At 35.4% G+C, this 12,247-nt stretch overlaps 1 protein-coding gene across 2 annotated transcripts in view; it reads left to right on the top strand.

The window, feature by feature from the left end:
• CCNYL1 (cyclin Y like 1) overlaps positions 1–12,247 on the top strand; it is a 73,531-nt gene that overhangs the window by 35,423 nt on the left and 25,861 nt on the right. For both annotated transcript variants that reach the window (XR_006355782.1, XM_043998290.1), the window contains exons 3-5: positions 2,281–2,315; positions 6,023–6,123; positions 12,019–12,054. Coding sequence is in view for 1 of the 2 variants with exons in the window: in XM_043998290.1 (XP_043854225.1) it covers positions 2,281–2,315; positions 6,023–6,123; positions 12,019–12,054 (172 nt within the window). In the remaining variant the exon portion in view is untranslated. The remainder of the gene's footprint in view (positions 1–2,280; positions 2,316–6,022; positions 6,124–12,018; positions 12,055–12,247) is intronic.

Raw genomic sequence — 12,247 nt, 5'->3', positions numbered from 1 at the left:
TCGTGGCCATAAAAATCAAACTATCAAAAGGTTATTTTGTAGAGCTGAAATTTATCTGGAGGAAATAAATGAAAATAAGTGGAAAAGATAGGGGATCTAGCTGTACCCAGTCTCAAAGTATATTACAGAGTAATCAAGACGATTAAAGTGGTTCAGTGTAACAGAATAGGTACACAGTAGAAGCAAAGTAGAACCCAAAGACCCTAGCTACTGGGATAAGCACTCACTCCTGGACAAAACTGCTAGGAAAACTGGAAGGTGGGGTGTCAGGAATTAGGTACCATATTCCAGAATATACTCCAAATGGATATGTGACATAGGTACAAAAGGTCACACCAAAAATTAAAACTGCAAAGAAGAAATTACCTTTTAGATCTATGGCTAGGGGAACAATGCTAGTTCATGCCCAACAAGTTATAGAGGATCATAGAAGATAAAATTTACAATTTTGATTATATGAAAGTTAAAAGTTTTTGCAGAAGTAAAACCAATGTAGTTACAATTGGAAGGGAGATAAGTTAGGGGAAAAAAATCTTTTCAGAAAGTTTCTCAGATAAAAGTCTCAAAAATCTTAGGGTAGTTTAAAGCTTATTGAAGGTTAAAGCAGCCCTTAAACTTTTGGGACACCCTGTTTTAGGGACTGATTTTAAAAAGTACTATTCCCCTGTGAATACATGATTGAAGGGTATAAACAAGTAGTTTCCAAAGGAAAAAGTCCAAGCTATCAAATATGTAGGATGTCATAGTAATTCAGATGAAGCAGTTCACTTTATATCATTTAAATGATTACTATGGTGATGATCATGCTTTAACTTATGCTTTAGAAATAGAAGTTTCAGGGGCAGCTAGGTGGCGCAGGGGATAGAGCACCAGCCCTGGGTTCAGGAGGACCTGAGTTCAAATCCGGCCTGAGACACTTGACACTTACCAGCTGTGTGACCTTAGGCAAGTCACTTAGCCCTCATTGCCCTGCAAAAAAACCGAATAAATGCATGAATATTTTTTTTTTTTTTTAGTGAGGCAGTTGGGGTTAAGTGACTTGCCTAGGGTCACACAGCTAGTAAGTGTTAAGTGTCTGAGGCCGGATTTGAACTCAGGTACACCTGACTCCAGAGCCAGTACTCTATCCACTGCACCATCTAGCTGCCCCATGAATAAATTATATAAAAAAAAAAGAAATAGAAATTTCTTAACGTGGACTTTAGGATCATAGATTGAGAGCTAGAAAGAACTTTAGAGGCCATCCAGTCCAATTCTCATTTTACAGATGGATAACTGCTGCCCAGAAAGGTGGTCACTTGCCAGAGGTCACAGAGATTTAAGTATGTGCAGAGCACAGAATCCAAAGCGGTTTCTCTGCCTCCAGATCAGGCATTTGTCAAATAACCTTTTGTGTGTGTACTTTACCTATCTTGAGTAAACCACCTGAGTTGTTGTAGCCGCATTCCTTCTCAAAGGAAGCCAGCGGTTTCCTGCTTTTAGGAGCCATTGACTAGTCTTGCTCAGGAAAAAAAGAGTAGAAAAAGTAAAAGAATGGAAGGTTGTAGCCGTCACACCCCCCCTTTATCCATATCTGCCTCAGCTTAGGCAACAAACTGGGGAGAGTACCAAGAAACTACAACATTAGTACCTTTTCATCCACCTGGTTATTATGAGCACTACAAGATTGCATATCATGGATGATTAATTTTAAGATGAGTATACTATTTTAATTGAAAATGCAGTGTTAACTGTTTTAAAAAATGATTTATTTAATTTTATAGTAACAGTGTAATATAGAACCAGGATGTAGCACACCTAGCTGTAAATCAATACATTGCACTTCCAGTTGTTAAACCTAGAACATGATTTTTACTTTATTTTTAATTTTATGTTGCTGAGAAATCAGATATGAGAAAGTTAAATGGCTTTAACTGCTAACCTAATTTGTTCTGCCTGTTTTTCTGTATGGGCTGTCTTTTCTTTGTATCTGTATCTGTTAGGCCCCAGAGTGAAACTGATAATGTTATTACAGATTGAATTTTATTGAAGTCCTTTTTCTCTGTAGGGAAGCTGATGTTGTTTATTTTAGAATTTGTATTGGGAACTGCACAACTGAAAAGACTTTTAAAATATACTAAATGACATATAGAAATTAATATGTAATGAAATTAAATTGTATATCTAATTTTATATATAACTTGTCTCCATGTATATAAAACCAAATAAACTCTCAAATATCGTTGATTTTTCCAGACTATAAACATCAGAATTAATCGGCTAATTTGTTTTTATTCTTAGTGAGAGAAAAGAGGAAGAGCAACCATATAAACCATGTAAGTAAACGGCAGTTCAAGTGTAAAGGTTTTTGAAAGAACAATTAAGTAGCTAAAAAGTACAAGTAATTGTACCATGATCCCTGGTGAACAGAAATATTGTAATACTATTAGTTTGGTAAGATTATGTTAACATCATTTTTTCCTATTACTTTTTCTACATCTCTTGTTGATTTTAATATCTTAATAGATACCACATGTATTCAAGGAGAAATATTTTTTCTCCATATTTCTTCAATTTTAATGTCCCTTTAAAAGTTGAATTTCAGTAACATTCCTGTGGTTTTAAGACATGCATGTTTTTAAAAAATGTAAGTTATCTAGATAAATATTTGACGATTAATATAATTTTCTACATGTTGGGAAATTTCTTTCCCTATCTTCTAAACCTCTGGTTAAGGGTCTGTGTAAAATAATGAATTTTTATTGATGAGAGGAATTTTGCTTTAAGTTTTTGTAAGGTCTTAAAATGGAAACTTCTACTAAATTGCTCTTGGCAAAAAAAGGGAAAATTAAAAATTAATTTTAGCATTAAAAAAGCTAGATAAAATAAGAGATTTATATGATAGAACTTTTCAGTGGAAGGGCACTGAGTTTAAACTGCTGTTTGACTTAGAAATATGACTTCAAGAGCCATTAAGTAGGATTTTTATCTGCTTTTATACCTAAGATACCATTTTACAACTTATTTGTGCTAAGTGCCCCTCTTCTCCCTGTCCTTCAAACATATTAAAATTTCTTCTCTGAAAAATTTGTATTGAATGAGTAGAGGTGATTCATTCTTATGGAAGTTGGGTAGCCTTGAGTACCTTCATGCCATCCATGAGCCAGAAATCAGTGGCATGTAAACGTGTCTTCTATTTACTCATCAGATCATCCTACCTCTCACAAACGTTTACTGAGTTGGGCTGCATTCTTAATGTCCTGCTATGACTCCACACTGTTTTTTTTTTAAAAAAGGTCTAGATCTTAAATGTTTTGCATAATAGCTTAGGAAGAATATGAGTAATAGTGGCTATTACCTTGTATTCACTTAATGGATTGATTCTAAAGACTGCTCACCAGAGCTTGGTTATAAATAAAACTAGGAACATGATTATGGCCTGAGTTTGATCATTTCATAATGCTTTGCCTCTTTGGTTAGGATGGATTCAGCCTAGGGACAAGTAGGTTATTGACCTCTATCCTAAGTACTTAGGAGTTGGAGATTGGCTCTGTTATTTCTCTAATATTTTATGTGCATATGGGAACTTCAGTAGTATTTGATGGCAATAAATTTTAAGAGGCATCTTCATTCTACTTAGTAACTTTAAAAAAATCATAACTGAAAGCACATATTTGAGATTTTGGATTTCATTTTATGAGGCAAACAATTATTTTTCTTCTTGGTACTTAAGATTTAATTTATCTTTTTTTTTTTTTTTTTTAGTGAGACAATTGGGGTTAAGTGACTTGCCCAGGGTCACACAGCTAGTAAGTGTTAAGTGTCTGAGGCCGGATTTGAACTCAGGTACTCCTGACTCAAGGGCCGGTGCTCTATCCACTGCGCCACCTAGCTGCCCCAGATTTAATTTATCTTAAGGATTTCTTGTTTAAATACAACCTTTAAATAGATATATGTTAGTCCCCTCTCTTCCATTCATCCTCTTTTGGAAGTGATTGAAATATGACTTCAAGCCAAGAAACAAGGGGGAAAGAAATGGAAAGTAATCTTACTATCAAAGCAAGTTACTTACATGATACTTATTATCCAAGATTTTAGTTACTTTCAGTGTTACAAAAGTAATCCAGAACTGCCACCAATATCAGGACAAGATTGGGCAATTATGGTCCCCATTAAGTTTATCTGAATTGTAAAATGTTTTAAAAGTGATGCAGTTTTATTCACTTTTGTGGAATTTTTTTTTTTTCTTGCAGGGCAATGGGGGTTAAGTGACTTGCCCAGGGTCACACAGCTAGTAAGTGTCAAGTGTCTGAGGCCAGATTTGAACTCAGGTACTCCTGAATCCAGGGCCGGTGCTTTATCCACTGTGCCACCTAGCTGCCCCAGTTTACAGGGCAAAATCTGGCCTCAGACACTTGACACTTACTATCTGTGTGACCCTGGGCAAATCACTTAACCCCCATTGCCTCACTTTAAAATAAATAAATATATATATATATTACAGTTGGAACAAAGTTAACCAAGTACTCCCTACTAGAAATATTCCCTTAGTGAATAAATGAGTAATGCATAGAAAAGAATCGGCCTAAGCAGTGTGGCCTCTCCTAGTTAGTATAATTACTTTTTTTCTTTTGCAAGTAATTCAACTTAGCATGCCAAATTTAGATAAGAAATAGGCTCTGTCTCATGAGGCTTGCAGATTTGTAAAGGATTCACAAAATTGGCATACAAAAATCAAGTTAAATGAAACTTATAAAGTACTTTTAAATTGTCCATATTCTTTGTTAACAAGATGGTAGAACGAATATTTTGTAATATTCAAAATAAACTTCTTTTTCCCAAGTCCTGTCAGAATTACTAGCAGTATTCAGTTTTTGAAGTCTAACATAATGATTTTTTTTTGCTGTCTTCCAAGTGATAATGGCGTTCAAACATAGTTCACAATAAGTAGTGGTGAATTACAAAGTGTTTCCTGAAATTATAACCTGAGAAACTAATGTTTGCCATTGTTTTTTACCTTTAAAATTTTGGTAATTTTATTTAAACAAAGTGAACATAAATCCCAGGAAGATTATATTTGGACAGTTTATTCATAACTAAGAGGTTCATGTTATTTTATTTTCTATTCTGTGCATAACCTAATAATAGCTTATATATAGTGCCTATGATGTGTGTCAGCCACCGTACAAATGTCCTATGATTTTTATCTCTTTTGATGCTTATAACAACCCTAGGAGGTAGGAACTATTATGCTCATTTTACAGTTGAGGAAACTGAGGCAAACAGACAGTTAAGTGATGACCCAGGGTCACACAGCTGTTAAATGTCTGAAGTCAGATTTGAAGTCAAGTCTTTGTGACTCGAGGCCTAATGGCTCTATGCACTGTGCTGCCCCCTAGCTACTCCGATCGTATTATAATACAGTCTTAGTGCTTAAAAGGAATGTTGGGAAATAGATGAGACAATTAAATCCCAGTCCGGGTAAGGGACTTGTACTGGGTTACATGGCCAGTGTGTCAGAAGCTCACCTGGAACCCAGGTCTTCGTGACTCTAATCCGGCCATGCTGCCTATCAGTTCCTATTTATTACAAAAAAATGCCCCCCACCCCAAAGAATTTTATTTCAGCTGTTAACATTTTATTGCCATGAATACTTATTGCATTGAGTCCTGATTGAAGTGTTACGCAGATGAGACAATAAAAATAAGTTTTCAGCTCTTTTTCATTAGTCCTTAAAAATCACAAATCTTATTCTAAGATGTACCTGTGCTAAAAAAGGAGATGCTACCAAATGTTTCATTGAGTCTCCAGCTAGTTGACATTTTAAAGGTACTTTGTTGCTCAGATTTCTTCAATAATTCCAGATTTTTATGTTTTTCATATTGATGCATGGTATTATCACATAGTTAATAAATTTATGGAATGTATGTGCATTTGTTTGTGTGTGTTAATGTGCATTTTCATGTTTTGAAGTTTTTATCTATGGAGAAAAATAAATTGACCCTTAAAAAATTACCATATTTTCTTTTTTATTTCCTTTCAGTTGTCTCCAGGGCAGCTCACTAAAAAGTATAGCTCGTGCTCCACAATATTTATAGATGACAGCACAGTCAGCCAGCCTAATCTTAGAAGCACAATCAAGTGGTGAGTACAATTAACGTGCCAAAGGTTGAGTGACAAATCACTCTTTCTTTATGCTAAAAGGGAATTTGGAAACTCTTTCAGCTCATCTTTAGGCACTAAATTGACCTCAAGAGCTTGTTTCTCAGAGACTGGTTTCAGCTTCTAGGTTGCTTTCCCAGATCTTCATATGGGATTTTAGATTTATATCCTATGCCATATGAGGGAAGGAAAAAACGAAATAAGATGTCACTGAAAAATCTTTTATTTGATGCCTTATATTAACTCAAGTAACTAAGGCATTGGGAGAAATGAGGAGGAAGGCACTTTGATTGTAAAATAGAGAATTTCTAGATAAGCTTATCTTTTACATCTCTGTAAAGCACACAAGTGGCTTCCACTCCTTTCCAGGCTTTGGAAGGGGTGGCTTGTTCCCCTATTGGCAATACGATGTAGCTGCCTTTTAAAAAATTCATTGAATTGGGGGCAGCTAGGTAGCACAGTGGATAAGGCACCAGCCCTGGATTCAGGAGGACCTGAGTTCAAATTTGGCCTCAGACACTTGACACTTACTAGCCCTGTGACCCTGGGCAAGTCACTTAACCCTCATTGCCCTGCAAAAACAAAAACAACAACAACAAAAATTCATTGAATTTCTGATACTGTTTTATGTGTCAATTTAAACTTGTGGATTTTTTAAAAATTGGCTTCCTATATCATCTTTCTTTGAAAAGTAAATTGGTAGGGGCAGCTAGGTGATGCAGTGGATAAAGTGCTGCCCCAGGATTCTGGAAGACCTGAGTTCAAATCCAGCCTCAGACACCTGACACTAGCTGTGTGACCCTGAGCAAGTCACTCATTGCCCCCCCCCCCCCAAAAAAAGTAAATTGGTGGTGTTATGTCTACGGTTGTCCATCTAGGGCTTTTATTTTCCCCCCTATTTCTATTTAGACCTAACTAGAGCATAAAAAAATTGGTTTACTTAGGGGGAAAATGCTCAAAATAATAAATAAAGATAAGAAAATGCAGTTATAGTCATTCACTGTAGCTATGTTCTCGTAAAGAGTGTGAATGTTCTGGTTCTGAAAACTATATATGAAGGAACCCTATTCTAATTATACGATCAAAGGTATTTAGCAAATGTTTTAACTTTTAAATTCCTAGAACGAAGAGAATGCTCTCAGAAAAAGCTTTCCATTCGGTATGTTATCCTCACCTGAACACTATATGAAAACCCTGGGTACCCAGTAACAAAAGTGGACGTGTGTAATGAGATTTTTATGGTCTATGCCATCTCTCACCTTCTGTTCTTGCAGAAAATATCTTCGCATTTGTCGTTAATACTAAATGTATTAGAACTCCTCAAGGTTAGGGAACATCTGGACCTCATTTTCATACTTACAGGGGGAAAAAATAAACTCCTTCCAAGTTGCTGGAAGCCAAGAGTGTAACATTACCCAGGAGATCCCCCTGCCCAAATATTCCTTCTTGCTTTATGCCTTCCAAAAGCTTTCTTAAAGCAACCACTACATGTAATGCCCATGTGTGTACATTTGTGTGTGCGCACATACACTCGAACACAGAAATAATGATCACAACAAATCTCTCCTCCACAAACTTTTAAGACACTATTGAATGAAATCCATACTATGTCATAGATGTTGGATTAAAACCCTTCCTGTTTCTATGGTAAAGAACCAAATTCTGATGTTTACAAAAGTCATCAATGGTTTCAATTTTTTAAAACTTAGTGGATTTAAAAAGCACTGCAAAAATAAATTATACATCCTGGTTTATTGAAACTCCTAGGAGATTATTCTCTATCATCAGTCAATATTTGCGTGCCTGCCTCCAAAGCCTACTATCAATCCATTTTTGTCCATTTTAATTAATACTGAGCGGAAGCATTTTATTGCATTGAGTAAAATCCCTTTTAGTAACGATAGCTAATGCCATAAATGATATTTCAATTTTCTTTTACTCTGCTAATACTTATAGCCCAAAGTAGAAAATTTGTTCTTTGTCATCACAGTTGACTACTATGGAAAAAAATAATCAGAAGAGTGATTTCAGGTGGGGAATAACTGTTAATGGTTCACAGCCTATTTTCTCCTGGGGCATCAAAGTAAAATTCTAAGAATAAATAAAATGGAAAACAATTTACTTTCAACCATCTTTAAACTCTTAGGTTAAGACATGAGGATTAGTAATGCTTTAAAGAGTGAGTTTAGGGGGCAGCTAGGTGGCACAGTGGATAAAGCACCAGCCCTGGATTCAGGAGGACCTGAGTTCAAATCTGGCCTCAGACACTTGACACTTACTAGCTATGTGACCCTGGGCAAGTCACTTAACCCTCACTGCCCTGCCCCCCCCCCAGAAAAAAAGAGTGAGTTCCTGGGGCAGGTAGGTGGCGCAGTGGATTAAAGCACCATCCTTGGATTCAGGAGGACCTGAGTTCAAATCCGACCTCAGACACTTGACACTAGCTGTGTGGCCCTGGGCAAGTCACTTAACTCTCATTGCTCCACCAAAAAAAAAAAAAGAGTTTAGGAGACTGTTGCAAATATTTCCAAAGTCCAGTGCTTCGGGAAAATGTATTGTTCTTTGAAGATGTTATTGGTTAGCTAGCTTTTAAAATTTTCTTAGTGATTTTGAACAGTCTCCTTTATTAATTTCCTTCCTCTGACCTGCTGAGAGTAAATAGAATACAGGTAAGAGCTTTTGATATTTTCTCACCTAAACTATGCACAATTTGCTATCTTAATAATCAGAGTATTTAGTATTTAACATTCTTAAGCTATTTGAAAAGACTTATCAGGATTCTTTTTTTTTAATGTTGCCAAGACAACTTGTAGCCTGATTTCAGAGAGGGGAAATATTAATCAACTTTGTAAATTCTCCCTTATCAGTGGTTTGGGGGACCTTCCAGTAGAAAAATTGAAGGAATGTAGTCCAGGTTTCTATTTTGCAAGTAATTCTTTTTTTTTCAGAAGCTTTTGATGTTTCGTTTTCATTTGATTTGAACTTAGTGTGAGATGTAGCTTCTAGAGATGTTCACTCCTTGGAGGGCCAATGTTTACCAGTTATGCTTAGCGACTACATATCTAAGTAGATGTTATCCTGCTGACCTGGATATGCTCTAGAAAAATCAGACATCAATTTCAGAGCTGGAAGGGACCCTAGAAGTCTAGTTGTTACCCTATTTTGCAGGGTTGGTGAGGGAGGCCAGGGGATTTGTTAAGTGGTCCAGGGTCACACAGCTGCTTGGGCAAAAAAAGAGGCCAAACTAGCACCCAGCATGCTTGACTCCCAACCCATTTCCCACACAGGACTGTTTTGGTTTAACCTTGCTAGGACACTCCAGTGTTGTGTACAGTGTTGTGTAAGAGTTTTGTGCCAACTGAATTATTTTCTATTTTCTGCCCAATAAGGGTATCCCATACCAGCCCTCTTTATTAGCAGGAGTAGAATTGACTGTCAAAAGCAAAGTTTCCAAGACTTAAAAACAGACCTCCTTTCTTGAATAGAGAGTATTTTTACCTGGGGCCAATGAATTTTTTAAAAATTTTGATAACTATATTTTAACATAATTAGTTTTCCTTGTAATCCTATGTCTTTTGTGCACTTAAAAACATTATTCCTGGGGCAGCTAGATGGCGCAGTGGATAGAGCACCTGCCCTGGATTCAGGAGGACCTGAGTTCAAATCCAGCCTCAGACACTTAACACTTACTAGCTGTGTGACCCTGGGCAAGTCACTTAACCCCAATTACCTCACCAAAAAACAAAACAAAACAAAAAAAACATTATTCCAAGGAGTGGTTCATAGTGTTCACCAGACTGCCAAAGAAAGAGGTCCATAATACAGAAAAGTTAAGAATACCTGCTCTAAACATTGAAGATTAACATCATACAGAGCCTGTATCCCAAGTAATTCAAGATGGAGCAGGCAGTGATACATGCTAAACCTAAATTGTGTTGTGATCTGGCATCATACAGCGAAATAACTGGAATAAAGCATTATTGTGAAATAGTCATCTCAGTGATTTAATAGAAGGTGATTCAAAATTCCTACTGTAACTTTTCAGTGTACACAGACTCTTGGCTTATCCTTCAGTAGCCATCTGAGAAAGGAAGGGTATGTATAAAAAGAGAATAGCTTTTCAAAACAAGCTTCTTAACTGTAAGAAATTTATAAGATTAAGAGATTGTATGAGGCATGGCTATTAAGCATTTTTAGTACCTAGGAGCAGATTGCTGAATTAAGAACTAGGAAATACAGTTCTCTGGGATTCTCTCTTGCTTCCCAGTTCTAGAAATTTTGTGCATTGTTGCCCTAGACTAAATATGAGGCATAACAAACTATCTATAAATATAATAAATATCTTCAAGAATAGAAATTTATACTTCAGAATCTTGGTATAGTCTCATGAGAACTTTCTCTTTCAGCATTATGAAGCTGAGTAGTAATTGATATTTTGCAAATATTTATAATTTACCAATCTCAAATCATATTATTTCGGAAGAATAACCTTTCATTCTTGGTTTTCACATTAGTGGTAGTGGTGGTAGTAGTAGTGGTACTGGTACTGGTAGTAGTAATAGTAGTAGTGGTAGTAGCAGCAGTAGACTAGTAGTATAGCTGGCTGTCTTCCATTGTCATTCGACCCAGGAGTAAAGATGTGTTCATAGGTTAATTGAAATTGGAGTGATAGTTGATCAGCAGGAATAAGAAAATGAAGGAATGATGACACTTTCTCCTTGAGCTTCAGCTTCCCTCGTGAATCTTTTAGGCTTTTTAAGTTAGTTTGCTACTTTTTCATAGTATTTTAAATTACATTTAAATACCTAATTTTAGTAAAGTTCTTTAAATCCAGATTTCACTCACTTTTAAAGTCATTCAAACAGTGCCAATGGAAAAGAGTTTGCTAAGCAAACTAATAACTGTAACTGGGATTTCAGGAAGGATGTTTAAACACTTACTAGATTAAACTGTGGTTAAGCTCATTTACAAGTATCCCTTCAGAAAACTAATATGATATTCTTTAACATAGCTCCCTGAGGAGATACTATCATGTATATTTAAAATGATCACTTTTTTAAAAGTAATAACTACTTTTCTAAAATATATTTAAGCCGATGCTTTTTTAAAAAATGTGTTCGTTCTTCCCAATTCTGATTCTGTTAGGTTTTATTTTAGATCCTGAGATCAAATGGCAGATGTGTCAGTGGTTGTTAATAAAAATTAATGGATGAAAACCATTTTATTTTATGCTTTAGTAGACAAGTTTATCCAGACTATAATAACTACTAAAAGACTTCCTAGAAATCGTTTTTTTTCTTTCACAATAGTTTGTTGAATGCTTGCCTTAATTTACATTTTGTGGTATATCCTTCATTTATCACTTCATTAAACTTCATAATAACTACCATCATTTATATTGAACCCACTCAGATATTTTTATTAATTACAGAAAATTAATTTTAAGTGACTTCATTTAGTAAATCTTATTTTACTTGCTGTCTAATGGTAGATAACATGAAAATCCTCAGGGAGCTGGTTTGGTAGTGAGGGAAGGATAATTTTTCAGAATTTAACTGATATATAGTAGGTATTTATTTTAAAATAGCCTTTATAAATGTATACAAATATACACAAAGCACATGAAGTGTGGACTTTTCAGCATTTATGTATTAAATAATTTGGTGTAGTCTTAAAAGAATTTTTTTAAGTATTTATATTCTTCCCTCTGTAAGCCAGATATATAAGAAAACTGTTATGATGGTATGCTTATGAATTAAAGTATTCAGGCCCATAGAATTTCACGATCATTTAAAATAAATGTATTGTAAGGAAGAGATATCCAGCCAAGAAAAGTAATGAAATATGTTGCTATAAAACTATCTTTTTCCTCCACAGTGTGACGTTAGCAATATACTACCACATAAAAAACAGGTGAGCTCTTTTAAAACTATAGTTATTCCAAGTTGTCACTTTGCATGTGTCTGGTTCATTTTCAGGCAAATTTAGTTTTATGGAAATAATTAAAGCCAGCTCTGTGAGAATACAAATTTCTAAAAGGTTTTCTTATAGCAATGAAGAGGGAGGGAATCATTTCTAGTTTTGCTCTTGGCATGCTGACCATAAA

The sequence above is a fragment of the Dromiciops gliroides genome, chromosome 3, assembly GCF_019393635.1.
Source record: "Dromiciops gliroides isolate mDroGli1 chromosome 3, mDroGli1.pri, whole genome shotgun sequence".
Taxonomy (NCBI): domain Eukaryota; kingdom Metazoa; phylum Chordata; class Mammalia; order Microbiotheria; family Microbiotheriidae; genus Dromiciops; species Dromiciops gliroides.
The sequence above is the reverse complement of the archived record's forward strand: the minus strand, read 5'-3'. Positions and strand labels throughout refer to the sequence as shown.